Source organism: Condylura cristata, unplaced genomic scaffold, assembly GCF_000260355.1.
Source record: "Condylura cristata isolate star-nosed mole 26May11 unplaced genomic scaffold, ConCri1.0 scaffold00014, whole genome shotgun sequence".
Classification (NCBI taxonomy): Eukaryota; Metazoa; Chordata; class Mammalia; order Eulipotyphla; family Talpidae; genus Condylura; species Condylura cristata.
In genome coordinates, this window is record NW_004567115.1 from 14,164,669 (window position 1) to 14,185,872 (window position 21,204).

At 32.9% G+C, this 21,204-nt stretch overlaps 1 protein-coding gene across 3 annotated transcripts in view; it reads right to left on the reverse strand.

Annotated features, from left to right (window-relative positions):
• Window positions 1-21,204, reverse strand: part of TUSC3 (tumor suppressor candidate 3) — a 122,715-nt gene that overhangs the window by 54,699 nt on the left and 46,812 nt on the right. For all 3 annotated transcript variants that reach the window (XM_004682192.2, XM_004682193.2, XM_012724970.1), the window contains exons 3-6: window positions 12,002-12,119; window positions 8,260-8,400; window positions 6,449-6,589; window positions 719-808 (exon numbers count right to left, since the gene is read on the reverse strand). In XM_004682192.2, the coding sequence (XP_004682249.1) occupies window positions 719-808; window positions 6,449-6,589; window positions 8,260-8,400; window positions 12,002-12,119 (490 nt within the window). The remainder of the gene's footprint in view (window positions 1-718; window positions 809-6,448; window positions 6,590-8,259; window positions 8,401-12,001; window positions 12,120-21,204) is intronic.

The window sequence follows — 21,204 nt, forward strand, 5'->3', positions numbered from 1 at the left end:
TGTTTAGGAACAGTGCAGAATATGTATGAAATGAAGTGGTATCAAGTAATTATTTGAAGAAATCTAAAAGCAGGTAAAAACTGAGCAGAAGAACAAATGAACTAATTTAAAATTGATTAAATTTAGTGATGGGTTTATGAAGGATACTGATATTTTATTGTCTTAAATTCTGTATTTTCTACAAGAAAAAGGGGAAAGTGTTTTTCAAAGTTATTAGTCTTCATCAATCTAAAATTAAGTCTTAAAACCTGCATTTTGAATAGTTGATCTATCATAGTATTTCCCCTCTACCAAAAAGAAAAAGGTGACAACTGCATGTTAATTACTTGTAATTTTGTGGCAAATTGTTCTGAGCAATCTGTACAATGACTACCACGGTTCTTAATGATGTTTCAATTAATTTTAAGTAAATCAAATTTACAAATCAAATAGGATACTGACTACAAACTTCTTATTTCCTTTTGTGGCATTACATATTGTGCTAACAATATACAAAGGTGAAAAAAATAGGTAACACATATTTGATATAGTAAGTGTGGCAACTTTTTAATCAACATTAGAACACTTATAATCCTTTTAAAATCAATACATTTTCCTTAGTTTTGTAGGGCTATTTTTGCCTACTATAAACTAGCTTATATTTACAGAAATCACCTTTCTAAAGGTCATAAACTTCTGTACAAGCAAAATTTAATTTGAAAATGTCATTTGCACTTACCACTTGTCCATTGTGCGGGTTTTTATGAGCATATGGTGGTCCACGGATATGATTCCACATCTGGCCTGAAGTCATAGCAAAGACTATACACTGAAAATGGAATGTAATGATTCAGGGAGAAATAATTCAGACTGTGTATCTGTTACATTTGGAAAACTAAACTTTAAGACCAAATTAAAGGGAAGACATGCATCTTGCTAATCATTACAAGCAAAGAGTATGTATATATGGCTTTAGGGGATATAATCAAACACATTTCTCATAAAACTGGGTCAAATATACACTAATTAGCAGTGTATTTGCTAGTTGATTCTCATGAACATTCTCACCATCAACTGCTGTTGTGTGCCCTCGTACATAGTTGTGAGTACAGTTAGCTTATCTGGTTGAAATGTGGTAGATCATATTTGCAATTAACAGTGATTGAAGAAGTTGACCAAATTTCTTTCTGTTTAATAGGATTTGGGTATTTTTGTAAAGCAAATCTCACCACCCCCCCTTTTAAGATCCAGCGACTTGTCTTTTGTTTTGTTCTATAAAAAGTTCCTTGTATTTCTGGACATAAATCCTTTCTTAAACATGTGCATAGCAAATAATCTAAACTTGTGTTTAGTTTTTCATTTTCTTAATGGTGTCTTTTGGACCTGTCACATCTTAGAGTCAAAGTTACTTCTTGTTTCAGAAAGTAAATTTTTCTGCTTACTGAGTTTGCCTATGAGTAAATTCTGAAATGCCTGACAGATTGAGTCACTTCTTTAACTAAGTGAAGCTTAACAAGTAGACTCAAGTATTTTAATAGAAATTAAGTCTATACTGACTACTCTCATCATGTTAGTTTGACTTACTGCTTAAAGTTGTTCAATGTCTTTGATAGTGTCAATTTTATTAGGAATAACTACATCATAGCTAGATTATGGCTTCAGTAAGGCCCAATATACCCCAAACTCATCTTGGCTATAGTTAATTTCAAAGAAAAGCTCAGTGGGTTCCAAATTATATTTTCTCATTCACAAGATTACAAAAATCTTTTTTCAGATGTTAGCATTTCTTTCTGAAAATATATTATAAATTATGTATTCCCTATACTCTCATAATAATTGAAGCTACCAACCACTATAGTTCAATACTTGACTAAGCCATTCCACTTTAAATTCATGATACTGCAGGCAATGTGTATTATTACCAGTCATTATGCTCCATATTTAGTTGGAAAGGAAAATGGCATGCAGCCAGAACCAATGCATAGCAGTCAGCCCCATGAAAAACTGATACCATATATATGTTTAAATATATTTACTGAGTTAAAAGGAAATTTTAGTGTCTACATATTTGCATATCTTACTTCCTCTATGTCAGGAAATTGTAAGCTTTGTCTCTATCTTTACATCCTAACGTGGTGTGAATAACTTACTTTCCTTGGGATATACTTCATTCTTATCCTGAAAGTCAAATACATGAATATGATGAAAAAAAAAAAATAGCCATAGTTGTAGTTAACAGAGAAATAAGGATGCATAACTCCTGTGAGAAGTTCTTTTGCCTAAGTTAATGATAAAAAGGCACGTGGTGTACTTATACTTGTTCTTTACTAAGAAGTAAACATATGGATAGAATCTTTTCTAAAGTCTTTCTTGCATTACGGATGTGGGCCTGCTCTTGTGTAATTCATTACATTTTTATTTGGGGTGGGGGAGTCTTTCGTTTTACTCTGCCATCAAGGCCTTTTAACAGTTTTCATAAATTAGATGACCAAGTGTTTTTCATTACATTCTCAGTTTCAAAGGAAAAGTGGATACTAATTAAAATATAAATTCTTGATAATCGCCTATTAGGCTATCTCAAGAATAGGAGGTAGGAAATGAATGAATAGTTCTTCATATAAATAGTATTTTTTAAACAAAGAATCAAGTTTGGTAGTAATAGCTACCAAGCAGAAAATACTATCAGCTATTATAATACTAGAAGTTTGTGTATTACTATATTAATATTTTGTCACCATAGTAGTTTTAAAACATTGTTTGAAACCGTATCTGTTCTCTCCAGATCTGTAAATGACTACTAAAAGGTTTCCTTTGGGGAGCAGGCATATCTGCTAAGACTTCCTTTTCTATAAATGCTAGAATATCTTCTGCTAAGCTAAATTAGTTAGCTTTCAATGATTCAAAGTAGAAAAAGTGTGCATGAGAGGGTACAAGAAAACTGATCCATTGATGTATTTAACATTTATGTACCCTATAAACAATCTTAGGCATTTATATGCAGCTATAACAGGTAACTGTATCCTCTGGATTAAAGATCCAATACAAAAGATACATTCCCAGATTTAGGAAAGTCCACCATTGTGCAAAACAGTAAGTCAAACACATGCAGGATCAAATTCCAGCTTATTTCCTACTTCTGTGCTCTTCTGTAAATAGTTCATAGGATCTGAGTTTTCTCATTTGTAAAATGGGAATAATGCAAATTCTTTTGCAAAGTTAGTACTAGGCATAAGTATATAAAATACCCCAAAGAAGGAAGTCAGTAACTGGTAATGAGCATTACTAGCTTATAGTAATAATTCTGAGAAGCTTCTAAAAGGAAAGACTATAATGTTAATGTCATTTTATTGCAAGCAAGCATTTTGTTGTTGTTGGCATGATAGATATATTAATTCTAAATTAATTTTAACTTTCTAACCACACTTTGAATGAAACATCATATCCAATGTATTAAATACAGGATAATTAACTATTCCCTGTCTTTTTACCTGAATCTTCAAGACATTTTCCTTAACCTAAACTCTGGCCTATATTGCAGAGGGCGATATGCTTGGGCTCTTAATCTATCACATCCAACCTGGACACAAGAGTCAGTAATTTGCTTCTGCAAAAATCACAAGAAACTTACAGTTCAATTTGGTATTACTTAAATCTATTAAATGTATAAAATATTTTTAAATGCATATCTGTCTTTCGGAATTCAGGAAAACATTAAGATATTTGCTGGAGATTTTGAAACTCTTAGTTTCCTTAAATATACTTGCATTTCTCATTTAAGCCCTTAATGTGATAATTTCCAATTAATTTAGACTTCCCCTAAGGTTGAGCCATTCCTACAACCTGACATATGCTATGTTCTGACCATCTCTTCTCAAAATGCTCATATTTGGCCTAGTATGTACTATTTTATTAACTCCATTAGAGTGACTTCTTTTATATTTCCAACATTCATCTTGTTAAGTTTCTTTATATGTAGGGAAATGATCCTCTTATTTATATTTTCTAATACAAGGTATGTGCTACATCCATTATCACTTTTGCATGTGATTGTAAGTTTTTCTGGTTCTTTACTATCCACAATCACTTAAAAAAAATAGAATGCAAGTTAAGATTTATTTATTTATACATACAGAACTGGGGTACAGGTCAGAGGCTCAGGGGCAGTGAGAGGCTTCACCAGAGACAGAGCGGGGAGCAGAACAGGCAGATCGACGAAGTACACTGCTGAGGGGAGCAGCGGGCGGGTCAGGAGAGGTCTGTCGCGCCATGTGGTCACTTCCTGGGCAGGCGGGAATCAAACTCATGCTGCAGTGGCTTTAGCTTCTCAGTGCTGTGCTTTAACCCGCTGCGCCACCAGGGAGGGCTTGCATTCTATTTTTAACATTACATTATGTAACTCTAGGTCTTATTGACAGCCTATGGAGAACGTTCACATGTTTATTTTAGATACAGGCTATGATTATTAATTGATTTTAGACGTGTGATTCGAATATCAAATAAATTTTCAAAGGCTGTATTGTGATCCATCTGGGAAATAGGCTGGATTCTGCCCTTTAGCTCAGTTACCAATAGCTTTAAAAAGCTAATTAGAATAAAGCCCACATATGAGCAGGTAACGGGTGAGCTTGGGGATTTAAAAACAGCTCACTACCCAGGATGATATATTATTCTTGACCATCTCCTCAGGACTTTGATTCTTCAGAGATCCTACTTTCCTCCCCTAGCTTAAAAATGTCTGCTTTGGCCCTCCCTGGTGGCGCAGCGGGTTAAAGCACAGCACTGAGAATCTAAAGCCGCTTCCGCATGAGTTCGATTCCCGCCTGCCCTGGAGGTGACCACATGGTGTGGCAGACCTCTCCTGACCCACCCGCTGCTCCCCTCAGCAGTGTACTTCATTGATCTGCCTGTTCTGTTCCCGACTCTATCTCTGGTGAAGCCTCTCACCATCCCTGAGCCTCTGGCCTGTACCCCAGTTCTGTATGCACAAATAAATAAATCTTAAAGCAGACTTTTTTTTTTTTTTTTTAAACAATAGCCTAGTGGTGGACAAAGGATAAAATCTACAACAAAAAAATCCAATAGGGTGTGGTTCTTTTCCCCAGGGACACAGTAGCTCCAGCTGTCAGAGAAAGCTCCCTTCTCTATGTCTGCTGTATATTAAGCTACAGTGAATTTAAGTTAGGAAAAATAAATCAAATACCTGAAACTTACTCCAGATTATGTCGTTTGAAGGGAAGTGTTTATAATAGCGTAGTAATAACTCTATACATATTCTTCAAACACTTTCATTCTCTAAATAAAGTCCAATTTACCTTTTCTCCCACCAGTTCATATTTTCTGTGTACTTTCAGAAAACAATTTTAGCTTTCACATAGGGAAAGATTTTTATGGAAGATTTTTATGTGATGTATTCAATTGCTGAAACTATTCAAAATCAAGCTGATCATATATATAGGTGTAGGTATGTGTATATACATACACACACACACACACATATGCATTAATTTATGGTCTATCTGAAATCCAATCCTCAGTATCTGTTACTACAGGCATTATAGTTAAGTTTCAAAATTTTAAAGTTTAAAATTAAAATACTGACAGAATGTTTAAGAAATGTACACATTTTTTTCATCTTTGATTTCTCTGAAGTGTCTTTTTGCTAGCATATTATGCTTTTTTATACCTGATTTTGCCCTTCAGCCTTGGTGTTAAATCTGTTTAATACATGTAAGAATACTGGTGTGATTATATTTGGGTGCTATCATTTTTTAAAATTTGTATTGGGGTTTATACAAAATTTATTCCTCTGCTTTTTTTTGTGTTACTCATATTTTATCTTAATCACATACATTGAGTTTTCAGTTGTTCCTTTAGGCAAATTACAGGGAGAATTCAATCGCACAGATCCTTTTACATATGCTATTTGTAGAATATATACCAAAAACTGTCAGTTTAAAGCTATTAATGCCATTGCATCAGGAAAACTTTTCATTTTCTAGTAGCAATTTATTTCAATTGTAATATAACAATAATTTTTTCCTACTAGCTAATCAGGCTAAAATTTAGATTTTTCTGATAATATCCTAACCAGTTTTCCTGCTGTCAGACTTACCTCTCAGAATGATCAACTAAAACCTACATTCGATCATATTTCTCTCCTGACTAAAATTTTAATGGCTTCCCATTGCCCTGGAGTAAAGTCTCTACATCTAGGCATTGCATATACTGATTACTTGTTCTTAAATGTGGAGCTAGCATGCCTTCCTTTACTCTGGATTAGGTGTCCTCCCTGTGTATTTCCGTAATACTCTGTTTACATGCATTACATTGTCTTTATCTCTTGACTAGTTTACAGTTGCACAATAAATTGCTTACTGGTAAGCTCTCTGCCTTACCTTTAAATCCTAGAACCTACCAAGTATCAGGAACACAGAAAAGATGCAAAGGATAGGTAAATCTGATTACATACCAGAGACACCATGGCCCAACCAGTTTTGTTATAGATGAACTCCAAGTTGTTTCTTCTTAAGTAAAGCAAACCCCCAACAAGTGACACTAGCAGAGCCAAAGCAATTGTGCCAGAGTAGTTGGGTGGTCTGAATACGCGAATCTGTAAAGTAAAAGAATCTTTTCTTTGTCATATTCAAAAATTCAAGTTTCAACACAAATAATTCAGAAATGTGTTTATGCCTAGAGCTAACATGTCTTTTATTCTTTATCACTATGTGAAAGAAGGTAAATACAGTAAAACATCACTATATTCAAACCAGACTGCTCTGGTTAACCCATGGCGTATAATATTTGTATAGTGCCAACCCAACAAATGAATGTTGAAATTAGGGGATAATTTTGTGCAGGAATAGGGTATTTGTAATGTTCCTCCATATAAACTAAGTTAAAAAAAAAAAGTATTTTATAGTGGGGAAATGAAAAAAAAAATCCTGATCAGATGTTCAAAAGTAGCATCAACAATGAGAGAAAAGAGGACATCATGTGTTTATAAATGTGATTCAAACACCTCTGCAGTCTTATGGTTCAGAATACGTAAGCAGAAACCAATCATAAACATCAAATCAAATGAGGATCATTCTAATTAAGTAGAAGATTATATTGTTCAAAATTTCAATGACTACAAAGGACAAAAAAAAAAACAAAATCAAAAAAAGAGAACGAAATCAAATACCTAACTTTACAGTGAGTGTTAATACTAAACATAGGAAAATGTTACTTATTATTAAAGGAGCTTAGATCAAGTGACAAAAGAGGAATATGGATAACTCAAAGTATTCTCAGTATAAATCTGTAAAATTGATATTTTTATGTATTTCTTAGAAATACATATTATTCCACCATCAAATGGTTCAGAATAAAATTGTATGCGTGCATATATTTTGAGGAACAAATGAAATTATCAAAGTTTTTTTGAGAAATCAAATAATTCCTGATTAAAATGCATTATTTTACTATTCAATATTATTCTTACTATCCTTGTATCAATTAAATGATATACTGTAGAGCTGAAATTTTCCTAAAACATTTAGAAAAAAAAATGTGTTGGGGAAATACCAAAATATCAATGGAACCTGTCATACTATGAGAGATATTTGCATTGACTAAGAAATTTATTAACATCTATGGTAAAAATTAATACTTCTATATTACTTCCACAGCAAATATATTTTCTTTTAGGCAATACCTAATTTTAATTGTTTAGTGCAGAAAGTTCGAAGATTGTGGGTGACTGTGTTACCCATAGATGTTTTGGATTTAATTCTCTGACAAAATAACTGTTGACATAGCTCAAATATACTCATATTTTTCTAACATACTTTATTACTTGTTCTTTGAGGGTCTATATACTTGAAAGCTTGTGGTTATGCATTTAATAACCAGACATATAATTTACTTCCAATTTTTCCATAAAAATTATTTTAAAAGAATGAAACTAAATCAAACTGTATAAAATAGATGACACATACTTTTGGAATAGTTGGACAATCCTAAGAACAGTGGATTATTTGCTCATTTAAAGTGAGCAGTATTCTGCCTTTATTTGTCCAAAAGACTACTTGGTGCCCAATTCATGCCTAAAATACCTAAGTAAAATTAAATTTCCCTCATTACAACAAAATAAACTCACAGCTACCAGTTTTCAGCTACCACCGTTTTCTCTAAGCAAGTAGAATGTTCCATAGAGAAGTTAAAACAAACAAAAACATGGCCTTGTTACAAACCAAGCTAATCAGCCTATTATTAAAACTGTGAGGAATAAAAACATACATGAACATCTGTTCTGTCAGCAATCCACTTTGCTAGTTGTTCAGCTGCAAATCCGATTCTTTGAAGGTCAAAAGTATCAGCTCTCTTGGGTCTGCCTTTTGGAGGAAAATGCATGAATGTAGGAGCAGAGTTCATGTTGAGCTATAAAACATAATAAAAATACTAAATTTAATCCCAACAATCTTCACCATTAACTTTATTTATTTATTTATTTATTTTTGCATGGATTTTGGAACGGCGCTATTTACTATGAAAATCCAAGTGGCTTCCCAGAGCTGTTACTATTTTTGTTCACCTGAATAAAAACTGTTGAATGCAAATTTTCAGACAATTGCCAAATATACACCATTCATATTCCTAGCAATATTCTCTATTTTCTCTCATCCATTTCATTTTTTCTTTGTACAACTCTGTAATTTAAGAATGAAGTGACTGAAAAAGCAAAATACTGGCAGTAAAAGACTTTCCCCTCTTTAAGCAGTTAGAAAAGAAAAGAAAAAAAAAAACCTGACATTTGAGAATAATTATGTTGTAGAATCAATTTCAGAGAAGTCAGTAGATTTAATTATTTAATGAAAAATTTTAATGATTGTCAACAGAAACCAGTATTTTTGTTCTAAACACCTTGAATTTAACTATAGAAATTCATAGTTCTTTTTCTATTTCTCAATTAACTCATATGTTATGGTTATATCTTTACCATTATCTAAAAGTAATTGCAATTGAAAAATGTACTAAGTGCCAAGTTGTAAAAATACAGATAGTAAAATTCTCACTACCCAGAAATTATTATAAAAAAAGACGTCTTAAGTACAAAACAATGGGATTCTTAGTCCTAATTTTCAATACAGTTAGCACAAAGCAAAATCAAATGAGAAATTGTAATCAGTTACTTCTAACAAGCAGCAGTCCCACTAATGGGTTTACACTTACATATATTTTATTATATTTTCCTGATAAGAGGCACAAGAGACAACTTCAGCCAACATGTTAAAATTACGAGAAAAGAAGTCCCCTTCACCTCACTACCTGCACTGAAACAATTAGGAAATCCATGCTAAGGCATATCATTTTATAACTTGAGTTGAAAAATGACAAGTACAAATCTTTTCTCTTAATTAAAATGCATACATCTCCAAAGGCTCCACAATAGAGTATAAACATAGATATGAAGTCTAGTCCAGACCCCCTACTTACACACTGTTTTCATTAACCCAATGACCTGTAGTGAGGCACTTAGATTCTGTGGGGAATTACATATAATTGAAGTTACCTTCTGAACAAGCAAGGAATTACAGGTTTCCAAACATGTTATCATTATGGTCAAACACTATTATTGCTGACAGTGCTCTAAAACATCAGGGTTATAAATACTACTTCAACAAATAAGACTCAATAATATAAGAAATGAAAATCATCTGAAGCTCTCAAGAAGAATGTACTGACCATGTTAAGATTATATTTCCTGTAAAATCACTAACTGCTGTAACTTTAAGCATTTTAAAATGAAAAACCTGTATTACTAGGCCAGGGGCTAGGTTTTAGAAAAAACAAAGTAAAAGCAGTTCTATACTCAGAATTCTGCTGAATCAAAATTAACCTGAGGAGATTTTTCGATTAGTAACAATCTAAAGTAATTTCTAAGCAAAATTTAGGAGGTAACTTTTTTATGTCTCAAGTACATGAAGGAATTTACTGATTACATAGACAACCTATATCCACACTCAGCACAAAGGCATTAGTTTATCCCTTGCAGTTCTTTTTTTTTAAATTGGATTAGCTGCTAATATTTTAAGGTATATTTCACATAAAATTCATATATGGGTCTCTTCTAACAAACAGGTCTGGCTATTTAGTAGTGTGCCATTTCTTCAACAGAGATAGTAGAGCTGATCCTCTGTAGCTTACCATGGTCCCCTTAACAATGACATCAAGGGCCAGATGCATGGAATCACTGTGTTATTTCTTATATGTATTTACATATAAGATTTTTTTCAAGAATTTGTTTAAATAAAAATAGGCCACAGGACATGTTTACATATACAAATAAAGAATTGTGTCTGAGATATTAAATATTGATATTACCGTAATGAAATTAACATGTTTTCTTTGTTTGGTTTACAGGGCTGGCCAGGTAGATGTTTGGATTTGAAGCCTCAGCTCTAAGCTGACAAAATGACCTGGATGGATATTTCTTAATATGGTAAAGATATAAAAAGAACATTTGGTAATGACTATATTGTAATTTTCCTTTACGAGAGTATTTGAAATAATAAATGTATCTGTTTTATATTCTATTAATACTATCCAGTTATCTCCTTATGCTTTTTTCATCAATTCCTCATTCCCACAGAATAGGGAATGATAATTGCTGAAATATCCAAAAATGCAATGAAAATGTATAGGGGAGGTGAAGAATAATAGGAAAAACCAAGGGTAAATGGTGCTGAAGGCAAAAAATACTTCATTTTACTCAACTAGAAACTAGCAAAAATGAATGAATTATCAATGTGGAAGCAAATAAGCAAAAATACTTACTAATCGTCCATTTACAATTAGTGTTCTGGATTCTTTACAGGTTTAAATGCTTTTTCATGACATGCCAGAGTACCCCATGAGAGAAAAAGTCCAAGATAACTCTAATAAATGCCAAGGATGGTACTGTCTTGCAATTGAAAGGCACTGATCAAGCAATTTTAAGTTTATTAACTGCTAGAACTCTCGGAATCAGAATTAATATTTTCATTCTAAATTAAACTAATTTTGTAATCTTGGACAAATAACTATGCCATAATTCTAAGAACTGGGATAAAAATAGCTTATTGCAAAGCTAAATAAAAGACTATACATCAGGGATCAACAAGTTTCACTCATATGTTGATAGAGAAACAAAGGGACAGATAAGCCCTAGAAATCTGACTGTAGAGTTGAGGCTATAGCAGATGGGGCAGTGGCACAACTGGCCATGGAATGGTGGGTGTGGTCGGTAACAGCCAGCTGTGGTACAGGATTCTACACCTTTGAGTCCATATGCAATGTGGTGAGCTAATACATGTCAAACAAATGTACATCAGATACTTAGAACATAAGTAACATCTTTTGCTTTGATTCAATACCTGGTTGAGTGCAGCAGCTACTGTAACAGAACTGTATGGTTTAAACAACAGCTATTTCTCAGTTTGAGTTATCAGCACAATTAGCTTCTAATACAATCTCCCTAGTTTGTAGATAGTCATTTTCTTGTAGCTTTCTTACATGGACTTTTCTCCATGTACATTTACTCCTGGTGACTGATTATAAAAACACTAGTCATATTAAGGCCCCATCTTTATGACCCCATTTAACCTATAACTCCTCCTTAGAGGCCCTATCTGCACATAAACTCACATTAGGGGCTTACGGCCTCAGTGTATGAATTTTGGAGGGAAACTATTCAGTTCACAAAGGGAACACTTTCAAATATATATTTATCAAAATGTAAGTAGTACAGTCAAAAAAATTCACAAATGTGTGCAAAATAGCAAATAATGATAGTACATACAAATTGCCACTGTGTGCTAAACACATTTCACCTAGAATGTATTCACTAATATCAACATTTCAAAAATAACAGTAGTATAAATTGTTTTAACTACATACCTAATATATTTTAAGTACTCAGGGTATTATGAACTTACTATCAGGCAAACAAATGGACTGGACCCATGGTGACAAACTTATCAAAATAAAATATAACTCTTACCTGTTGAAAAACATCTGTCCCTTCATCATAGTCCACCATACTAAAGAACAGTTTGTTACAGAAAGCAGATGAATAGCGCCAAGAGTTAGCCAGAATTTGATATTCTTCATTTGCCTGCCTGATGAGGGAATGGGAGAGAGTAAAATCACATCAGATTCAAGTATTAACAAAACTGTTAATAAAACAAATACATCTAGGGTTGGCCAGCTTTTGCTTGTTTATATAATATATATTCTATGACTTGTTTTATAAATCAAGTTGTACTGTTGAAAGAGATCAAGAAAAACAGATGAAGGAAACTGTCTCCAACTTACTTATATCCTCAATTCTGAGCAGAGGAGTAAGACCAACTTTCAGAATACTATAGATAAAATATCCTAAAAAAATTTAAAAAATATGTAACTTAGACAAATGAGTGGGGCTGAACTAGTTATTAGCAACACTGGATAGAACAATTTCAACAGAATTTTGAAAATCTGTTTTTTGGGTTTTTTTTTTTCCAGCTAGAATTCTGTATGCAGCCAAATAATCACTTAAGTTTGAAATGAACATCCTCAGCAATATAGGGATAAAAAATTACTTGTGGCCCTCCCTGGTGGTGCAGCGGGTTAAAGCACCGCACTGAGAAGCTAAAGCCACTTCCGCATGAGTTTGATTCCCGCCTGCCCAGGAGGAGACCACATGGTGTGGCAGACCTCTCCTGACCCACCCGCTGCTCCCCTCAGCAGTGTACTTCGTTGATCTGTCTGTTCTGCTCCCCACTCTGTCTCTGTGAAGCCTCTCACCGCCCCTGAGCCTCTGGCCTGTACCCCAGTTCTGTATGTACAAATAAATAAATCTTAAAAAAATTACCTTGTGATTAAAATGTGAAGGGAAAAGTGAGAAAATCTGTAAATTTGGTGAAAGCACTAGAAGGAAAATTAGATATATAAATTAAGGTAGGGAAGAGGATTATAAAGTACATATTAGAACAGGAATTAAATGAACTTGAATATCAAGACAAGGGATTCTAAGCAATCATTAGAATAGGAAAGAGGTGGAAGAAATTTAATTATAGCAGGACATATTGGTCCCACAGTAGGGAAAACAACAAAATGAATACAAAAGCCAAGGCTACACAAGATGTATATTAAAATTTACCACAAGTTTAATTAAATGGTGATGATCCATTTGACCCTTTTCCTTAAGATTTATTTATTTATGCATTAAAGAATTAAGTTACAGGCCATATGTGTGGGGCCAGTGAGAGGACTTACCAGAGACAGAGTAAGGAGCAGAATAGGCAGACTGAGGGAGTACAGTGCTGAGGAGAAAAGTGGGCGAGACAGGAGAGGTCCACCAAGCCATGTGGATCGCCTCTGGGCAGGGGTGAGAACTCACACTGAAGTGGCTGCAGCTACTGATGCATCCTAACCTGTTGCTCTACCAGGGAGGGCTCTATTTTGACCCTTTTCTTATGAATGGTGGGGGAGTTAAAAAAAAAAAAAACTGGATAGAAAATGAACCATTTTCATAACCAACTACTTTGCATTCAATGCTACTTATAATAGGATAAATACTGCTTAGTAGCTTTCATCTTTCTCAGTGAACCTATATAAAAAGCAACAGCACAATTATGATCAAAGTATAGAATGTAAATGCTATCGATAATGGCAACATGACTAGAAGTACAACTAATAAAATGTGCTAGATGAAATGGAATAGTGACTTCAGTATGCTTACTCTCCTTCCAGTTATAAATTAGTGAATCGACACGCACATAAATACAATATAAGTAAAATACTATTTACTGTTACAGTAAATTAAAAGTCATAAAGTAACAAGTGAGATAAGTTAAATCCCTACATATCACAGCAAGCTATGTAAAGATCAAGTCTACTGCATGAAATTCTGTAAAAAGAATAACACTGAGACATGGAAAGAAAAAACACCAAATGAAGAAAAACACAAAGCATAACAGGTTGCCTCTGGCCAACAAGTCTGCAGGCAGAGTGAAGGGATCAAAATTCTTCATTTTACCTCTCCCCTCTCTTTTAACAAGAAACACATAATATTGCTGTAATTTAAAACTAATTTTAAGAAGGCTAAGTATGGATAGGATTAACAAGACTGAAGTCATTGAACAAGGATCTTAAGGAATTCATGTCAATAACATCCATGAATTTGTTATAGTACCATATAAAACTTGTTCATTGCAATGATCATTCTAAAAGTCTATTATACTCAGTATATAGAAAATTATACGTATTTGTCAATGAAAACTGTACAAATATTTAAAACAATAGTGGGTAAAAAACTGCTACTACCAACTACTAGCTAGAAGGGAGCTAATCTCCAAGGTCTGTGCTACAGTGGAATAGAAATCTTAATGAGACATAACAAACAACCAAATATTAAAAACTATTAAAAATACAATGGCATTAGAGAAAATAGTGGACAATCTACCTAGATTGTATATTCATGAAAGGTTTCCCAGAAGCAGTGAGTCTAAAGTTCAAATACAAAGAAAAGAATCACTGAAAGGATGAGAATTTCAGGTGGAATACCAAGAACAATGACCTAAAAAGGGAAATAATTTAGGAATCCAACAAAATGAAGATGTAATATTAACAACATGCTTCCCTGTTTACCAAAGGAATACACATAAAATAGTGTATATGCTTTCTCACTTATTTAAAACGACATCTCAATCTACTCCAATCCCAACATAAAAACAGTTAAATATGAGTCTTGAAATCTGGTTTGATGTTAGTCATAGAGAATATAACAAAACAGGGTTCCCCTTTTACCTGAAAGTAGAACATCACTATTTGGTAAGATGGTAGGTTATATATGAAGTCTACAATAACTCAAAAACATTTCCATATAAATTAATAGGAATAACATCCATACACCTAGAAAATAACCTACCAAATTATACCAAAAAGGCAATATTTGAACTTTTGGATAGTGAAAATCTATACCATGGGTTATTATTCATCACTGCTTTTCAAAAAAAAAGTAATTTCCTACAGAGAATTGGCACTGACAATTAAGTTGGTATGAACACCTCTGCAACTGATAAACTTTCAAAGACCAAAGTTACCTTAAAATCAATACAATTAATGAAACAGTACTTTCTTACACAAAAAGAATATTTTCTGTTTGAAAATGAAATTTAGAGAAATAGTAAATCAGCAACTTCTTATTTGGGGGATATATTCCTGACAAATGAAAATGTTTCATTCTGAAAAATATGAAGAAACCCATACTTTACTATTCAACATCTATGTATATTTTCTTACAAAATGGCAATACTGAATTTCTTTACCTTTTGTTATAACCTAGCCCAACTTACTAGAATTTATGTACTATTCATACAAAATTTATTCAATCACAAATAAATATTAATGACAGCAATATGTCAGGTAATGCAGGAGTGAATAAGAAATAAAAGGTCCCTGATATTTAAGGAGCTTACATTTGAATGAGACGCCTCATAAAAGGAAACAAGTTGTTTTTTTTTTAATACCCTGAAGAAAATAAAAAAAGGGAATGTGACACACAGTATTGAGGAATTAAAGATAAATTTACTTTAACTTCAAATTCCATGTTCTACTTTTTCAATTTAATATCCTAATTATTTGTAGATTCTGTTCTAAGTCTTAAAAAGTTTCCCAAAGCCTAAATAATGAATACAATGGTCACTGTAACTATAATCTATTTGCTTGAACATATCATATTAAAAGTCTTTGCTTTATGAAATCTCATATCCCAAAACATGCCTGTGTTCAGATCTCTCTATATTTGCATTGTTGATGCAATATCTAAAATGAAAATTTTCAAATACTATACAGTACTAACTGTAATTAGTTTATATTTGTTCTGTTTAGCTTAGCTATGCCTGTACAATTGATGTTCAATGGCAAAGCCCTATCACAAAGTAGGTATTTAATAAAAGGTTTGATGATGGTGATGATGCATATTATACTATCCTGATCGGTTAATATATATCCTAAAATTTAACTATTACTACATTAATGGTTCCGAATTCTGGAGCATCTGACAAAGTCTACATAGATTATGTCTCTTTTAATGAAGATAAATTTGCTTTACTGCCATGGCAGTCTTAGAAAGAAAAATTTATTACATTTTAAATCTCTATACCATAACAAACGTGCATGTGTTTGTGTATGTGTCTCAAAGAAATAATGTTCATAACTTGAAAGGTAATGACTTAAAAATCACCATCTGATACCATATTAGTAAAATCTTTCATATTCAAAAACATACTAGATCCAAAGCATCAGTGATATCCAGTGTCTTCAAGAATAAATGCATTTATCTCTTACTATCTACCTTTAAGAGGCTGTTAAATACATATGAAATAATCACATATAAGTACATAAATAAAAACATAACCATGTAGGTTGTGATACTACTTGGCATATACAGAAGAGTGAATCACAGTGAACTGAAGAATTCAGACAAAATGTGAATGTAAATAATACTCAGAAAGGAATGAAGGTATGTCTGGTAAGACTGACATTATAATAAGCAAAAACAGTCATGAAGAAAACACTACGGTAACAGAAGCAGAATAAAGAAGAACTACCAAGTCTGAAATGCATATTATGTTTTCAAATAACACAATATAAGTTTTATGCCAGAAAATAAGTATACAGACTGGACGTGAGAGAAAGATACATAGTACCTTGAATGTAGTCTATAAGAACACCTACTAATGTTTTTGAAAGAAACAGACGACACAAAATATAATTAAGAAAGCTGTATTTTGCCCTCCCTGGGTGGCACAATGGATTAAAGCGCAGCATGGGAAACTGGCCACCACTACTGCAGTGCAAGTTCAATCCCCACCCTGGAGGTGAGCCACAGGACACAGACCTCTTCTGTGTCACCTGCTGCTCTCCTCAACAATGCACTTCATCAATCTGCCTGTTCTGCCCTAACTCTGACTCTGGTGAATCCTCTCACTGCCCCTGCACCTCTGGCCTGTACCAGAGTTCTATATACAAATAAATATTTTTTTAAAAAAGCTGTATTTGGCATTATATGTACAATCTATTGGAATAGAAAAATAAAATGTTTGGAAACATCTAAGAATGTTGTTTTAATGGTGTAGTTAGGAAATTACAAGGCTAATAAAATACTCTATAAATGAAGGTATGGCATATTTCTTAGATATCATTCCTTAGAATCTACAGCAGAAAGCAACTACCAAATATTCTAGTCAAGCTAATTGTATTTAGTAATATGTAGTTAGAATAGAGAAACTAAGGAAAACAAATTATATATATATATATACACACACAAATATAATATTGACAGAGTAAATGTCAGTGTAATACAACAGCAACAGGATCAATGAATACATCTCCTTTGTCATCAAAATTAATTCAGTGAGCCTGAGAAATTTGTATTTCACTGTTGCAGATACATTTTCAGAGTACACAAGACCAGAAGGAACACGCTACTAGCATAAAACCTCTTCTCTAAACATCTCTTCAGTAGCACTTAGTCCCTCTGTATCTTTCTACATCGAAAAGCGTAATAAAGGACAAAAGAATTCCAACTAATAACAAATTCACTGTATTCTTGTGTGTTTATGTCTGCTTAGACTAATGAGAAAAGAAAGACATTACTAGTTCTTACTATTAATGTATCTCGTCTGACTTCACTGCTACTTGTAATTAGAAGTGAAAATCATATATACCCTAAGCACTTAACACAAACAAGTAAACTGCCAACATTTTAAAGTAAAATAATTAGTTTGTTAATTCACAGGAATACTAGAGAGCTAACTTTAAAAATAAAGGGAATATTGTACCGTGTTCTATCTAATATGTTCATGTGAAGCCTGAAGAGGGCAGTCAAGTTGCATTAAAGCAGCCAAAAGAGCTAAAACAGTAACTGCAGAGCGAAATTCTGTTATATCTTTTATATTGTCTTCTCAATATTTTACTAAGAGACTAAGAGGACAAGAAAAAAAACACCTAGCCTGGACGATGTTTTTTTTTTTTTTTTTTAATAAGCTCTTTAAAAAAGTTAGCAAAACCTAAAAGTATTATTAATCTAAGATTGTACATATTTCCCATGAAGAGAAGTAGTTACCTCTAACAGCCTTGAAATTTTTAAAGAATGGTTTATCTTTTAGATGTTAATCAAATGTCCTGTACAGTTAAAAAATTCATATCAAAATACCATTCCATGCCTTTTATATTTATATATTTATGATAAACTACACACACACATACACACGTATATGTAGTATATGTTATATACAAAGCAGTTATTCCAAAGCATGTCTTCATAAAAGCTCAAATTTATGCACCTGTTCCACAGAGATTCTAACCAAGCGATTTCTGGTTGTGTTATGTATTAGGAGGTTCCTACTGAATGCACTGAAGCACATTAACAAAATCCCTCTGAAGAACTGAAGATTTCTCAATTTACTACATGATAAATTAAAGAAATTGAGTTTACTGGGGATCCACATATCCTACAAATCTAACTTTTTTTCCCTTTATTAAAGCTATATAGATACCTTTCCTTGGAAAACTATCAAAATATGTAACTCAAAATACCCACTATTAAAGAAAAACTGTTAACTCAAAAGATAATCAAATTGTAGATAATATGCATACCTATAAGTCAGTGTAAGTCACATCAATTTTTGTTCCTTTGGAAAAAAAAAAAAAGCTGAGTATACAGCAACCAAAAAAGATAAACACATGCCTTTTGCAACAACATGGATGGAGCTGGAAGGGATCATGTTTAGTAAAGTAATCCAGAAAGAAAAGGAAAAATACCAGATGGCTTCACTCATAGCAGGAAACTTAAGCAACCAGAGTGGAAAAAAAAAAAAAAAACAACTATATACCAGAGACATTTTATAGGGATGGAGTGGGGAATGGGATCAAAAATGGGGTAGAGGGGGAGAAGGGCACTGGACTATGGTAATGGTACACGGGTGATTTGGTGATGGGAAGCCCACGGGAATTATAACTGAGATGGAAAAGGCACAAAATGATGTAAAAATAAACTATGATATTAAAATAAAAGGCAGAGAATAACCAATAAATGATCAAGGCTTTATAGGCCAAATAAACACAAGTTAGTAAAGTAACCAACTGACCCAACTGTTCAAATAAGCTATTTTCTTATCTAACATATATTTCACACTATCTATATAAAGGTTATGTTATATTTTGAATATAAATACTTGTATAGCTAAAAATAAAGAATTAAATGGCTGAGTGAATAAAGGATTAATTATTATAGTATTTGGAAATATAAAAGTGAGTGGTAAAAGAATAAGCCCTTGCCTCAATTCACTAGGGAAACATTTACAGAATTAAATAATGAACACTAAACTACAAACTGACAAGTTCTCAGCAGTGTAAATCTTGTTTATGATAACCTGCCTAAAAATTGCCATGATCGAGTATTTGTTGAATAATTTTAATATATTTATCACAAAACTTCACAAATCAAAATTAGAAAAACATTAAATCATACTTTAAATCCTGCTGGATTCCTCAACAATTCTGTATAATTACCACGTGCTAACCAATTATGCCACTGGAGCTCCAATTCCTCAACAATTCTATGCTTTGGTCTCATGTGGTAAAGAGCCAATATTTGCCACCTTTCACTATAATCAGTCAAAACAGACTCAGGTTATAGGGACTCATCCACTAGACTTTACAGATTGGGTAATTTCACACAATCATATACATTTAAGTTTCAACCATGCCATTCCATAGCTTGTGTAGTTCATCCATCTGCATGAAGTATTTTGTGTAAACAATAAGTTTTCAACTTCCCTCGAAAATTACTACAAAGAAAAAATGCTATACTACATGCAAAGCTACAACTGCAGCACAAGTTCAATACCCCGCCAGGGAGCAACCCAAATGGCACAACAGACCTCTCCTGTCTCGCCTGCTGGTTCCCTGAGCTGTGTACTTCATCGATCTGCCTACTCTGCTCCCCACTCTTGTCTCTGGTGAATCTTCTCACCGCCCCTGCACCTATGGCCTGTACCTCAGTTCTATACCATAAATAAATCAATCAATCTTAAAAAAAAAAAAAAACAAGAATAGCACAGTACTTTGAAATAGTTCAAACCAATTCATTTTCACTGTTATCTCATAAAAGTCTGAAGGGACTGTTCTTTTATATTTACTCTAGTTAGGTTCCCAGAACAGTTTCTGCTCATGTATCACTAGTCTGACCAACTGTGTCACTACATTTGCTTGTTTCTCCAATCATGGATTACTTATGCATCAATAAAGAGTTACTGATTCTTCAGTTTGTTCAACTTTTAACTCATTGCTAAAATGGAATTACAACTGCCAAGCTCCTTACATGTGAAAATGGAAACTGAAGTAGTTTATTGTAAATAAAAATACCTGATCATATAACCTATTAAAATAGAATCCTTCTGAAGTTGGGTTCAACATATATTTTAGCCAACTTCACAAGAGCAGTTTATATACATAAAAGCATGAGAAAAGCTGGTATAAAATAGTGTTGATGAAAAATGGACTAACTTTTACAATAAAGCAATTTCATCTGATCATGAAGTATACCCCTTAAGCATATTAATTTATGTTCACAACAAGAGAAAAAAACTACATTAAAGTATAATAAATTTGGTATAAAAGAAACCAAGATGAAACTAATTATGTTCAACAACATGACTTCCAAGTAGTGTAGTATTTGGAATTGCAATAGTATTTATTATTACTTTTCTGGCCAAGTATAAAGAACATATATAGCAATAAATCTGAAAAAGCTGAACATGTACACTGAATTTACATCTTATAAAGAATAAACTTGGAAATGTACATATACTTTCTACCTACTTCATTTTACCAGGCATTAGTAGTAATTCCTTTCTCACAGGTTGGCATGAGGTTGAATATAGTAGGCATAGACAAGTCTTTAGTAAGCTACAAAGGGATATGCGAATCTTAACATGTCAGCAACTAAAGATTATTTACATTTTCAATCTCATCTCCCTCTCTGCACCAGGCATTAAGAAAAGAATTATAAACAGGTTAAGAGAAAAAAAGTAAACTAAAGTTTTGTTTTTTTTAATGATGTGAAAGATCAGTAAAAATTAAACATGAAAAACTGAAGTTCGAGGAGTAGAAAATTAAACAAACAAAACTGATAATATTTTAATCTGTAAATTA